We start from the raw sequence: 14,757 nt of genomic DNA on the forward strand, positions 1-14,757 counted from the left end.
GCGTCTGTGTGTTCGTTAAAGAGCATGGACTAAGATACTGAGAGGCAACCTATCTCACCAGAGAAGAAAATGTTCAGGTGTTGAAAAACAATATGCTTGATGCTAGATTCCCATATCTTTTGTGAGAGACCCAGGAGGTCTCCCTGACATCTAGCCATGAAATCATTTATCACCACTGACCTTTATCTGATTGATAAAAGCATTTGTTCTTTGATATCTGCTTGGACAGATGTGGAATCAAAAGGTATTGTGCACTTGTCCCATTATAGGTTGGACACCACATGATCAAGAGGTTTTGTGAGGCTACGGCCCCACTATCAGTATTCGGTCAGTATTTTTTCTCAGGAGTGGGAGCCAGAACCAGGAGTGGGTGATAAATGCAGAATTGGTGCACTTGCTTCTATTATACCTTTTCTCTGATTGTTCCTCACTTGGTTTTTGCTCCCACTCCTGAGAAAAAATACTGACCGAATACTGACCAAATACTGATAGTGGGGCCATGGCCTAAAGGATATTCACCAAGGTGACAAACACTTTAACCCTCTCCCAACCTGGCAATTTTCCATTTGTTTTCCTTTTTTATTTTAAAAGCCATAACTTTATTTTTCCTTCGACATAGCTGTGTGAGGGCTTGTCTTTTGCTGGATGAGTTGTACATTTGAATGACGCCATCCATTGTATCGTGGTGTACTGCAAAAATACCAAGTGTGGCAAAAGAGCAAAAAAAGTGCAATACCACAATTGTTTTATGGGTTCTTTATTTACAGCGTTCAAGACATAGTAAAAATGTGCTGGCAATATGATTCTCCAGGTCAGTACAATTATGCAGATGCCAAACATGTATAGTTTTTTTTGAAGTAGAGAAAAAAAATAATTCAGAAATTTGTGTTAAAAAAAAAAAAAAAAAAAAAATTCTTGTCGCAATATTCTGAGAGCTGTAACGTTTTCGGGATATAGACCTGTGAGGGCTTGATTTTTGCTCCCAGAGTTAATGTTTTTATTGATATCACTTTGGGGTAGATACAAAAAATGTATGTAGGCAATCAAAACGTATGTTGTTGCGGTGGATGACAAACGGCAATTTTGGTGCTTTGATTTTTTTTTTTTTTCCCTTGTTGCGCTGTTTACCGATCGCAGTGATACCAAATATGAGGTTTTTTTTATTTTAATAAGGGAAGATGTGGGTGGTTTGAATATGTATGTATATATGTATGTATCAGTCAGGGAGCTAGCATATGACCAGTCTGTAAGGGGTTAAACCCAGTAACCTATAATTGCACTGACCTTGAACAACATATGAGTGATGGCCTGTGGGTTGTCACACTCCAGTCTTTGGCCGGGACTACATGGCAGACTTTTTGCAGTGTTACTATGTTACTGCATGCATCAGTATGAGTTTTGGTTTCCCTGGATGGCTGAAGCTACGTCAGATTTGTCCATGGTGGTTGGTTGAATCACAAGTTCTTATCCAACAGAAAACTGGAATCCACTATTGCTTTAATGAGTGACTATCGCCTCCTTAAACCCAGATTCTGTCTCATATTCTTTAAATTAGTTTCACCCTTTACATGTATTTTTCATCTTTTTAGGTCATCTTATTCATAGCTCCTGATAGGATAAGGTTTAACTTGATTGTTAAAGGCCCAACCTGTGGCAACCTCAGTGATCCTGACTAAAGGGGCTCTCTAAACTCATGTCTGAATGGAGCATGCACATTGCTTTTCCATTCATTAACAGACTGTCCTAGAGGGGCAGGCACTGTGCTCTTTAGCAGCCCCATGAAGAATGCATGGAGCAGAGGTGTGCATGCTCCTCCTCCACTCCATTCAGATGGGGCTCTGCAAAGCTTTGCGTTTGGCATCAGTGGGGGGCCCTGTGGTTGGATCTCTAACCATCAGTAAGTTAGACCCTATTCTATTGATGAGCATAACCTAAAAACTTGGTACCACTACTTTAATAATTTAAAATATTGGCAGAGAAATATTTTTCTAATCATAGTTTCTTCTAAGGTAGACCCGACCACTCATTCTTAAAATGGTTATCTGACTACTTGTGCTTCCATGTTGGGAAGAAAGACTCACTACCAATGTTGCATTGCTCTGCTGATATTGCGATAGATGTGTGATTTCCAAGTCTCATGCATGACTAGCAGTTAGTTATTGGTCCTATACTAATTAACCCCTTCATGACATATGACGCATGTTACCGACACAGAGCCCGCATCTTTTCCCACACGACACCTGATTTGATCAATTGTCCTGTGCCTCCGCCCGCGGCTGGTAACCTGTTAAATTCTACTGTCAATCTTTGACAGCAGGATTTAACACGCGCCGGCTGGCTGCGCGTCATTCCACGCGCCCATCGGCACTCCCGTTACGTGATCGCGAGGCACCGATGAGTTGTCATGTCAGCTAACAGTCTGCTGAAGACCCCTGTGCCTGTCACTGTGAATCTCCTATGAACGCCAGCCTTGCTATGTGTAACACAGGCGATCGCATGGTTGCAGCTTCAAGTCTCTTAAGGGGACTATTAAAGTAAAGTTAAGTTGTTTTTTTATAAATATGAAAAAAAGCATAAGTTTAAATCAACCCCACTTTTGCCCCATTGGGGAAATAAAAACACAACACATATTTGGCATCACTGCATTCAGAAATGTCTGATCTATCAAAATATGAAGTAAATGATTCCGATTCCTAAACTGCGTAATGAGAAAAAATCGAAACGCCCTAATTACGTTTTTTTTTTTTAGTTGATTCAACATTGCAATAAAATGCAATAAGAGGCCATGAAAACAACCTCTCTACCCCAAAATGGTGTCAATAAAAGTCAGTTCGGAGTGCAAAAAATAAGCCATCACCCGGCCCCAGATAATGAAAAATCGAGAACGTTACGGGTCTTGGAAAATTGCAACAAAAGCAAAAACTTCTTTTGTATAAAATTAAGAATTTTTTTCACCACTTAAAAAGTAAACTATACATGTTTGGTATCTGCGTACTTGTCCTGACCTGGGGAATCATATTGCCAGGTAAGTTTTACCGTATAATGAACATGGAAAGTAAAAAACTCAATTGTGGAATTGCACTATTTTTTTTTGCAATTTCACGGCACTTGAAATTTTTTCCCATTTTCCAGTACACTATGTGGTAAAATCAATGGTTCCATTCAAAAGTCCAACCTGTCCTGCAAAAAAACAAGCCCTCATATGCCTATATTGCCAAAAATGTTATGGCTCTTGGAAGAAGGGGAGGGAAAAAACTAAAGGGCCCAAGGATGAAGAGGTTAATTGGGCAAGTGCAGAAGACCTGCAAATATGCCTGTTATCTCCCAGTGCAGGAGAGAGGCATCCGTTAACCCCCTTATGGTGTGCAGTGCTCTTGGGCCACAACCCCAGCCTTATTAACAATTTTTATGGAGTAATTGGAGAGTAGTGCATTTCTACAAGTCTGATTTAAGTTGGTCCTTTGATTCTGCAAAAGCGGAAGTGATACATATGAAATTAGTGTAATATTACAGCTAGGGAGTCGCAGAACTCGAGTGCCTTCTATGTTCTGTTCACTTGTCATGACTACAGAATGGTTAGTAAATGGCACTAGTTAGGCAAGAGGTTACTGAGCCTAAAGTTGGTGCCAGATCTACATTTTTCTGCTCTTCTAGTTGGGCTTTTTTGATTATTGAAAAATTATAGCTTGGTTATAATGTATCTACTTTTTTACTTGGCTTGTACCCATGCACTAAAGCTACAAAGCCTTGGACTTCTACCTCAGTAGCCATGTGAATCAGAAAGAACAGTTGGGTTTTTTGTTTTCTCATGCTATGCTTTCCTCCTTATTCTGTCTTGCTCTTCTTGGGTTCAGTATGATTTCATGGCACCTTTCATGCCAGTGGTGGATTCCGCACAACCTAATTCATGGAGACAGGGCTTGCGCAGAACTGGCATTGTCCTTGTGCCCAGTAAAGGTGACAAATCTCTGGTGAGGAACTAGTGTGCTCATTTGGCTGTGGTTACAGGCTGTGCTTTAATCAGATTGACATCACTGTGCATGGTCTTACACTTACAAATGTTAATCTTGTATCTGCATTATATGCTATATTCAATGCCTTGTCTAACATTCAATGGCAATCTTTTTGGTTTTGACAGTGGGCATTTTCCATCATTTTTATTACTAATAACAGTTTTCCTGTGTGCTTTTGTTCTTTTTGGTTTTTTTTAGTGATATTTTAACCCCATTGAGATTCACACTTGGGTTATTTAATCAAAAGTCCCCCCTCCTCCTTGTGACAATTGACATAAAATCCTTCTATCGTTACGGCTCGACTTGCATTACTTGATCAAATGCCTTTTGGAAATTTCAAGGATGATTGCTTTTGGTGTTGGGATTTTTTGAGATTTAAGATTTTTGTGAGAGTAAATAATTTCCTCAATATTTATGGTTACAGTTCCCTACTCCTGCAACCAAAATCTCTCCTAAGGAAGAAGAAAGGAAGGATGAATCTCCAGCTTCCTGGCGTCTAGGACTGCGCAAGACTGGAAGCTATGGTGCATTATCTGAGATTACTGCATCTAAAGAAGGTCAAAAGGAGAGGGACTTTACTGGTGTCATGCGATCGGCTTCAAGTCCTAGACTTTCCTCCTCCCTAGACAATAAAGAAAAGGTAATATTTGCCAAGATCAGCGACTTCAGATAAAATGCAGTAATAATTTGCCTTTGCAATCTTAATTAACAAACTAGGCGTTGACCAAACGCTGGCCATTTTTTTCCAATTTCCCAATGCACCTGAATGTTCAGCTAATCAATAGACAGATACTTCCAGACACTTGTCTTCCCCTGAAAACAAAAGAATCAGGCCTTTGATATATTTTGTCAGTGGAAAGTCGGAAGGCCTCCATACACGTCAGATAGCAATACCATTTTTGGTGCTAATAATGAGGCTCATACATGAATTGATACTATATTCACTGAAAAAGTCTTTTTTCTCATGGCTCTATACATGCTTCGTTTCACTTGCTAGTGCTTTGTGCCCAAAAACGATTAACTTTTGGAAATAAAATCCCAAGAATTTCCTATTATAAAAGTTTTCTCCACTTCTCTGAACAGGATCCAATACAATTTTTGGCCTTAAGCACATTGCACTCAAAAATAATATTTTATATATGGCTGTGTGAATGAAGCCTTAATGAACTAAAGCCTGATTCAGACATCAGTTTTTCACGTACAAATTCATTGTACCTATTGTAGTCTATGGATCTGTTTGTGTATCCGTCGTTTTTTAATTTTTATTTCATCAATAGCGCACATGAAAATAAGCAACTTTGTGATATATCTCATCAGAGAAATCTGCTTCTTTCTCTGCCAGAATTGATCAGTTATCAAAATTCTCAATTCTGAGGCAAAAATCTGTATTCAGTGAAGACTTTCCCATTACTGAGATAGGAAATGGCTGAGCCGCTACGGTCTCAGTAATGGGAAAGTGTCTTCACTGAATAGAGAATTTTGGTAATGACCAATTCTGGCAGAGAAAGAAGCAGATTTCTCTGATAAGATACATTACAAAGTTGCTTATTTTCATGTGCGCTATTGACTTATGAAACAAAAATTAAAATAACAGACTATGTTCACACATTGCGTTTTTTGCTCCATTTTTTTATGCAAATTAAAAGCTGCATTTTACAGTACCAGCAAAAGCTAGATAACCTACAAACAATTAGGCTGTGTGCCCACTATGCGTTTTTAAACGTTTTTGCAGCGGCAATTCTGCTGCAGAAACGCTTAAACGCTTGTTAGTAGGTCTGCCATGTTCCCCAATGATAATCCGCATGTGCTGTGCACATGCTGCGGAAATTTCCGCTGCGGATTATCATTGCGGAAAAATCCGCAGCACTGCAAATTATTTTGCGGAATCGCGGCGTTTTTGCAGTCATTGACTTGCATTGAATCACTTAATATCCGCATGACTACATGTGCACATGCGGATATTAAGCAATTCAATGTGCGGATGGTACCCGAGTCTGGAGAAGAGGAGACTCTCATCCAGACGTGGGTACCATAGTACCTGTAAAAAAAATAAAAAAACACACTATACTCACCATCAGAAGTTGAGTATAGTGTTTTTTTTTTATATTTTATTTTATTTATTTATTTATTTTTTTTTACAGTTACTGGTACCCAGGTCTGGATGAGTCTCCTCTTCTCCAGACTCGTGTACCATCTGCACACACTATACTCACCTTCTGATGGCCTGCGGCCTTCTATCCGGTATGTCTTGGCTCGTGATGGAGTAAAAGGACCTTCCATGGCATCATTCAGTCATGTGACAGGTCACGCGACCGCTGACGTCGGCGGTCGCATGACCTGTCAGATGACTGAATGATGCCATGGAAGGTCCTTTTACACCACCGGGAAGATCGGGGGGCCGTTGGAAGGTGAGTATAATGTGTTTTTTTTTTTTTTTTTTTTTTTTTTTTTTAAAAAAGGATATAGAAAAGTAAATCTATACTTACCTGTATGACCCATAGCAGAGGTCTGATTCCAGAGAAATCTGGCTTTATAAAGTCTGTTTTCCAGAGGCTTGACGTCCCTCCTATCTGCTTATTCTCCTAAATCGCTGCCTCTGTGCTAAATTACCATATTCCCCTCCCCTGCACGTCACATGTCCCTGTGATGTGCCCTGCTCTGACTCCCCTCCCGCGCATGCGCAAAGCGCCGCTCCCATGGAGCTCGCTTTGTTTCCCTCCGGCTGCGTACTGTGCCACAGCCTTGTATTGCACAGGTATGTATAGATTTACTTTTCTATCACCTGTATGCCCATAGTAAAGGTCTGATACCGCCCAGGGGGTGACGGATTCCCTTTAAATACAGATATAGTTAATGTCAGTAAATCAAGTCATATAAAGTGCCCAAGTGCATAGGAGACTGCACACCATAGTACAGACAGAGCAATAAATCAAGGTATCATACCATATACAGAGAGGCTATCCCAGACAGACTCTCTAGCAATAGTTGTGGGACTTCAGAAAACTCATGCACACACCTTTTTTTTTTTTTTTTCCTGACTGGATTGGAAAACTGCTGCGTTTTTGGAAACTGCTGCATGTCACTACTTTAAGCGTTTTTGCAGCGTTTTTTTCACCATAGAACGCAATTAGTAAGTGCAAAAATGCAGGTATCCGTTTTTGGTGCAGAAAACTGTGGAACAGGCACTAAACTATGAGTATTAAAAACGCAGCAAAAATGCTTTTTTTTAAGCGTATTCTTTACTGCCAAGAGAACAGGTTTTGTCTGCAGAAAAAACTGCAATAAAAACGCAACTTGTGAACATAGCCTTACTGTTTAACATGCCTGTGTATTTTTGCGGACTTAGTGGTCCACACCAAAACACAAGGACGTTTCTGATGTTGGTCAGTGTACGGCTCAAGCTTGAGAACTTCTTAACACGCACACACACACACGCAAAAGCTGATATTCAGATGAAGATCAGTCCTTTTTTTCCATTCGACAAGAACAATACAAGAATAGCATGGGACTAAGGTGTAATGTAGGGACCTGTGCTGCTGCGGTTTGCATTCGGAGGGTAGAAATAAGATCTGTTTCAGGATTTCAGACTCTTCCTGCATGTGTTGAATATACAGAAAGTTGCCGCTTATGTGAAATCTCTGGTGATTTTGGAGTGATGCAAGCAATAGAACAGTAAAGAAAAAAAATCCATCCTATAAATTAGACCAAGTGCTTTTTCTTGTATGACAAGTTTTCCTTTTGGATGTAGGAAGATTTATAGCAGTGGGAGTTGTTTTGCTAGAGATTGTTTTATGTAATGTATTTTCTGTCCTGTTTTTATAGGAGAAAGATGCTAGATCAACCAGGCTAGCGTATGTTGCTCCATCAATCCCAAGGCGGCTTGCTAGTACTTCTGACATTGAAGAAAAGGAGAACAGGTAATGTATACCCACTATTTTCCATCTCACTTGGACCTCTCTTTAATCCATGCTCTAAACGTCTGATGTGTCAGGTCCCAGCTAGTGCCCCCTTTTTTTTTTGTTTTTGTTGTAGAGGCTTTAAATCAGGGGTCTCAAACTCGGCTGGGTATATGGGCCGCACATGGAAAAAATTTTAATTTGGGGGGCCGCATTCTTTGTTCAATGTGACATTTTTAGTGATACCATTTTTTTTGTATACACCTTTTGAACATTTTTGCCGTGTTTATTTTTTTATGGCTTGGGTCGTTATGGATGTGGCGATAATAAACGTGCACTTTTTTGTGTTTACTTTAGTTTACATATAAAACAGCATTTTTAGTGCCCAATATTTTTGCATGCTTTATTTTATTTTTTATTTTTTTTACAATTTTATTTCCCCCAATTGGCCTCATACAGTAATATTGTCTTACAATTAGCATCATATAGTAATAATGGAAAACATCTTGTAGTAATGTTCCCCATCCAAGTCCCCATCTTGTACTAATGTGCCCCATCCAGGTCCCCATCCTGTGGCTATGTGCCCCATCCAGGTCCCCATCCTGTGGCAATGTTCCCCATCCTGGCGCCCATCTTGTACTAATGTGCCTCATCCAGGTCCCCATCTTGGGGCTATGTGCCCCATCCAGGTCCCCATCCTGTGGCAATGTTCCCCATCCAGGTCCCCATCTTGTGGCTCTGGTCCCCATCTTGTGGCTCTGTGCCCCATCTTGTGGCTCTGTGCCCCATCCAGGTCCCCATTATGTGCCCCATCCAGGTCCACATCTTGAGGCTATGTGCCCCATCCAGGTCCACATCTTGAGGCTCTGTGCCCCATCCAGGTCCACATCCTGTGGCTATGTGCCCCATCCAGGTCCCCATCTTGTGGCTCTGGTCCCCATCTTGTGGCTCTGGTCCCCATCCAGGTCCCCATTATGTGCCCCATCCAGGTCCACATCTTGAGGCTATGTGCCCCATCCAGGTCCACATCTTGAGGCTCTGTGCCCCATCCAGGTCCCCATCCTGTGGCTATGTGCCCCATCCAGGTCCCCTCTTGTGGCTATGTGCCCCATCCAGGTCCCCTCTTGTGGCTATGTGCCCCATCCAGGTCCCCTCTTGTGGCTATGTGCCCCATCCAGGTCCCCTCTTGTGGCTATGTGCCCCATCCAGGTCCCCTCTTGTGGCTATGTGCCCCATCCAGGTCCCCTCTTGTGGCTATGTGCCCCATCCAGGTCCCCTCTTGTGGCTATGTGCCCCATCCTGGTCCCCATGTTGTGGCTCTGTGCCCCCTGTGCTGTTCTTCACACACATAAAATAGAAAAAAAAAAGAAGATGATTCTCACCTGTCCTCCGTTCCCTCGGCGGCCTTCCTGCAGATGTGGCCCGCAGGCACCACAGAGTCCGACCCCTTGACGATCTCGACCTGGTCCAGGAGGAGCCGCCGACAGCAGCGCTGCATTGCCGCACAGAGACTGTCTCCCAGCACAGCATTTTCAATGTCAGCCGCCGGCCAATCAGAGGCCAGCAGCTGACATCTGCATATGGCAATGACGTCATACTCGCTGCGCCGACACGCAGATATCAGCTGCTGGCCTCTGATTGGCCAGCGGCTGGCATTGGAAATACAGTGCTGGGAAACAGTCTCTGTGCGGCAATGCAGCGCTGCTGTCGGCGGCTCCTCCTGGACCAGGTCGGGATCGTCAAGGGGTCTGTGCCTGCGGGCCGCATAAAGCAGCCTCAGGGGCCGCATGTTTGAGACCCCTGCTTTAAATGAAATGGAAACAGGAATATGTTTAAAGTTGTCAAGAATTTTTTCCCTACGTGTTTACAAAGCAATTATGGTTTGTTTGCTTTTTTCCTAATGCATTGTAATAACCTGGATAACCTCTGCTCAATCACTGTATTTTCCCCATGTTAAATAGCTATACTCTCCTCCGGTGCCATTCTAGAGATGTTGACACCTGGTTTCCCGTGACATTGTTCTTGAGCCCTGTAGCCAATCAGTGGCCGCTTCACTCTCTCCTCCTTCAAGGCAAAACTGCCATACTTGAATAGTCTGAGAGCAGCAGCACCCTATATTTTCTTACGTGTCAGTTTCGTCCAAAGGAAGTGAGAGTGAAGTGGCCACTGATTGTTATGCCCAGTGAGTCCAGCAGTCAATGTCACAGGAGACCAAGCACAGAATCGCTGGAATGGCATCGGAGGGGAGTATTGCTGCTGCCGTTTTACATTGGGGGGGACTTATTGATTGAACAGGGGTTATCGGAATAGTGAATAACCCCCTGTGCATAGTGTTTGGCCATATATAAATCTAGGGAGGTAGGTAGTGTAATAGACAGTGTAATGGTCATCCACATATGTTTCAGTTTTAACATCCATCAAAAATGGACAGACCCATGTGTCTACCCCTATGCCTCTGTTTACACGTTTTTTAAAAATTGAAGGTAAATGGTCAACCTTTTTTCTAATTAACACTTAGTGTGTCCATCAGTTTTCCATCCATTGGAATCTGTCGCCAGGTTTTTGCTTCATCTGAGAGCAGAATAATGTAGGAAATTAAGCCCTAAATCCAACGATGTATCACTTAGTTTACTGGTTTAGCAGTTGTAACAGAGTTCTTAAATGCAGCAGAGCTGAGAAAGCTAACCCCGCCCTCACCAGGCTCTTTATGTACGTAGTCTATTAAGAGTGAACCACCTATCACAGGAGGGGGCGTGGTTGAATGACTGCTTGCGCCAGCTAGTCACAGCAATGACAATGTCCTAGTAATAAAACCTTCATTAGATGTAAAAATCCCACACAGCCTAGGTGACACATGGTTGAATTCAGTGTTTTTAACCCTAACCCCATGCTGCCTTCAGATTACATAGCAAAAATCTTCTAACACATGACTGGTTTTCTGAAACTCTGTAGTCAGTGTGCATTCTCAAAAATGTGACTTGTAGCCTTTGGATTCCTCTTTGACACACTCCTGGCCGTTGTGACATGACTGCGCCGTATGTGATTTTTAGATTTTCGATCACATTCAGACTTGTACGCATCTCTCAATGGCTTCAGACCCGACCTGGTTTTAATTATATTTTTCAAAGAGGCGTAAGTTTATTTTCCTGTTGACAGACCTTGGTTTTTGTGGGACTAAGTTGTACTTTTGAATGACACTATCGATTTTGATTTTCTCATATGGTTTATACTATACTATACCAAACTTGCATATAATTTTTTTTCTCTATTTGTGATTAAATTTTTTTTTTAATTTATGCTATTTTGGGGTAGATACGACACTTTTATTGGATTTTTTTTGTGGAGTTGTGGCAGCCAAAACCTGTAATTCTGGCATTTTGAAATTTTTTTACAATGCCTACTGATCTGATATAATTAATCTTCTATTTTTAGATGTGAATGTACATACCATTTACTAAATTGGGTTGTACGTTCTTTCACAGAGAATCTTCTATTGGGCTATCACGCCTTGGTGGCTCCTATACAAGAAGAAGATGGGAGGATGACCTGAAGAAGAACAGTTCTGTTAATGAAATTTTAAATACCAGCTATCAAGGAAGGTCTGCACAGCTTTCATTAGTTTTACACTACATAACATAGCCACGTGGTGAGATGACCACCATCGCTCTGCTCAGATATGTAGGTTCCCTAGAAGATGACACCCCTCTAATACTCAATAGGGTACAATTTGCTGGATGTTCTAAGGACTTGGGATCTGAAGTTTACTGTTACTTGATTTTGTTACACTGAAGCCTCTTCGCCAGATTCAAGTCCTTGCTTAGTAATTATGTCCCTTTAAAGATTGTTTAGATTTTACATGACATACACCATAAATTTCAGTTGAAACTCCAGATCGTATCTTTTTCAGTTAATTTCTTAATAAGCCTTTAACAACTTATCTGCCTCTTCATGATGAAGTAACATATACATTCAGCCATCCATCCTTTAAAATGGGTCCCAAGGCACATTGCTGCTATCATTTTTGTGAAAATTGACACACAATCCTGTATTTAAACCTATTATGAGTGTATTCCATCTTTATTTTTTTGGTTAAGTATTTTTTGTTTGTAATGGTTTCACTTTTGATTTTTTTTTTTTTTTTTTTTTTTTTTTTTTTTTTTTTTTTTAGTGGCTCTTTTTGTAGAAGACAAGATGATCACATAAATTCTAGTATTCCAAGTACTACATCTGGTTCTACACCAACTATTACCTCTTCTGGGCTAACACGGAGTCTGTCTAGCACCTTTAGTACTTCAAGGAGTAGTATAGGCTCTTCAGGCTTATCAAGCAGGTATTTATAGCTAATTTCCTCATCAGGTGGTTTTGGATCTTTCACCTTTTTATATTAAAACAAAGTTTAAATGAAATGTAAGGTCTAGAGAGAATTATATATGGACGACTGACCCATGAATAATTTTGGTGAGCTTGATAATACTTGTATATTATGCTGTATTTTAACGAACGGTAGTAACTGGCCATTAAGTTGTTTTGGTTTCCTTTCTATCGACTACAAGGCCATGTGCTTAGTTTTTACTGGACGTTTGAGCTGACTGACTCCCTTTAAATATTAAAGTACCTTAACTGCTTAATGATCTGTCATGTCATAGGTCACTAAGGAAAGTAAGTAGCAGTCTCAGGAGCTGAGCCTGCTTCATAAGTGGCAGATGCTGACTGACAAAGCTGGCACCTGGCTTTAATTGCAGGGACCGGAGCTGCAGTTTAGCCATTTAAATACTCATTGGCTTACTTTGTCTCCTGTGACTCGACGCCCCCAGGCTGCCATATTAATTCATCGGATTCCCCGCGATCGCTAAAGAACACCCTCCACCCCTTGTAACTGCCATTCTTGTTCCCTGTTGAGGTAACCACGGTCTAAGCCTCAAAGGAGAGCCGTGATTTATATTCTGCTATACTGTATATTAAACGCCAAAAAGTAAAAAATCTGAATGACAGATTTGCCGTTTTGTCCACTTTACTTCCCCATGAAAAAATATTATATGTTCCCCAACATTATATCAATAAAAATGTCAGCCCAAGGTGCAAAAAATAATCATCCCTCACACAGCTTTATCAATGGTAAAATTAAGTTACAGGTTTCTCTTTTTTCTTGTTTTTTTTTGTCACCACTTGTATAATTCCTTTAAAAAAAAAAAAAAAAAAATCTGAAAAGATTTGGCAGTGTTGTAATCATATGGACTTGGAGAATTGTTACCAGGTCGTTTTTTTACCATACACTGAATGCTGTAAAAGCAAAGAGCAATGGCGGAATGACTGTTCCTCTTTATCACCCTTCACCTTCATTGATTCCATTTTGCTGTACATGACAAGGGGTTACATACAAAGATCAAATGTAAAATATTAGAGAACCTGTCAGCAGGATTTAGCTCTATAAACTAAAGGCATGACTTTAATGGCGCTGTGAAGGGATCCGATCAGTGGCTGCTGGATACGCACCTTGTGAAGTTTTTAGAATATGACGTCTTCTGTGCTTAAGGGCGGGACGTGGGGGCAGGGTCTTCATTCTCCGCTCCCCCCCTATCCACCAGCCTCTTCTGTTTCTTGTGCAAGTCACTGATTCAGTAACCTGCCTCCTTAAAATTCTGTGCACCATCATTGTGTGGGCGGTGCGTGCGCAGTGGGATCTGACATCCTGTGTGCAAGACTTGAGTAAAATGGCGCCGGCGGCGATGCATGCTGCGTTAAGAGCAGAAATCTCGGTCTGCCTCCGGCTCCATTTTATTGAAGTCCTGCACACAGGACGACTGGTCCCGCACACTGATGGCAGCGTGGAATTTTAAAAAGGAGGCAGATCACTGAATAACCAGTGACCTACGCATGAAACAGAGGAGACTGGTGGTGGGGCGGAGAACCAGAAGAAGACCCTGCCCCCACATCCCGTCCCGAAGCACACAAAATGTAATTTTCTGAAAACTTCATAAGGAGAGTAAGTGGATTCCTTCACATCAGGTATCATACTACTCAGCTTCACAGCGCCATTATAGCCATACCTTTAGTTTATAGGGCTAAATCCTGCTGACAGGTTCTCTGTTAAGTAATTTCTGTTAGAAGCTGCTTTTCTTATTATTCTGATTCAGAATTTTTCTTACAATCAATGTATCGATATGATTGTTATCAACTTATGTCGTCCCCTGGTGATGGATCAGTTCCCTCTTACAATGTCCACTTACTGTCACTACGTGGTGATGGATGCTGATGCTCAGTACAACAACCTGGATGTTTGTGCACAAGCTGTGGAGTCATTTTCTGTGTATCAGAAAGCACTGTGTGAAGGCATTTTTGCATGAGAAATGCTGACCATGCCCCCCAAAACCCCAAATTAAAATCACACGCCTTTTGGTGTGGTTTGTTAATGCATTTCTAGAAGTTTTTTTTTTTTGTTTTCTTTTTTTTTTATGCAGGTAAACCATTTTGATCTTGATGTAGAAAAGCTACAGTAAAAACACTGAGAGGCTCCCTTTTTATAAAAAATTCAAGGAAAACTTATGTGAAATGAGATTTTACAAATCTCAATCATTTTGCTGTAAGGCTGTGTGCCCACTATGTGTTTTTTAAGCGTTTGCTTGGTAATAGGTCTGCCATGTTCCCCAATGATAATCTGCATGTGCTGTGCACATGCTGCAGAAATTTCCGCTGCGGATTATCATTGTGGAAAAATCCGCAGCACGTCTATTAATTTTGCGGAATTGCAGCGTTTTAGCCGCCATTGACTTGCGTTGGACCTCATAACATCCGCATGACTACACGTGCACATGCGTATATTATGTGATTCAATGAGCGGATGGTACCCG

The 14,757-nt window shown here is 41.3% G+C and overlaps 1 protein-coding gene across 5 annotated transcripts in view; it reads left to right on the forward strand.

Moving 5' to 3' along the window:
* The window catches only part of PPP1R12A (protein phosphatase 1 regulatory subunit 12A), a 91,299-nt gene that overhangs the window by 45,475 nt on the left and 31,067 nt on the right, over window positions 1-14,757 (forward strand). For 2 of the 5 annotated variants that reach the window (XM_073651871.1, XM_073651875.1), the window contains exons 10-14: window positions 3,855-3,971; window positions 4,438-4,653; window positions 7,836-7,930; window positions 11,392-11,508; window positions 12,078-12,239. In XM_073651871.1, coding sequence (XP_073507972.1) covers window positions 3,855-3,971; window positions 4,438-4,653; window positions 7,836-7,930; window positions 11,392-11,508; window positions 12,078-12,239 — 707 coding nt within the window. The remainder of the gene's footprint in view (window positions 1-3,854; window positions 3,972-4,437; window positions 4,654-7,835; window positions 7,931-11,391; window positions 11,509-12,077; window positions 12,240-14,757) is intronic. The other 3 variants (XM_073651874.1, XM_073651876.1, XM_073651873.1) reach the window with 2 other exon arrangements.

The sequence above is a fragment of the Phyllobates terribilis genome, unplaced genomic scaffold (assembly GCF_046119375.1).
Source record: "Phyllobates terribilis strain yellow unplaced genomic scaffold, ASM4611937v1 Scaffold_11__3_contigs__length_659146591, whole genome shotgun sequence".
NCBI lineage: Eukaryota > Metazoa > Chordata > Amphibia > Anura > Dendrobatidae > Phyllobates > Phyllobates terribilis.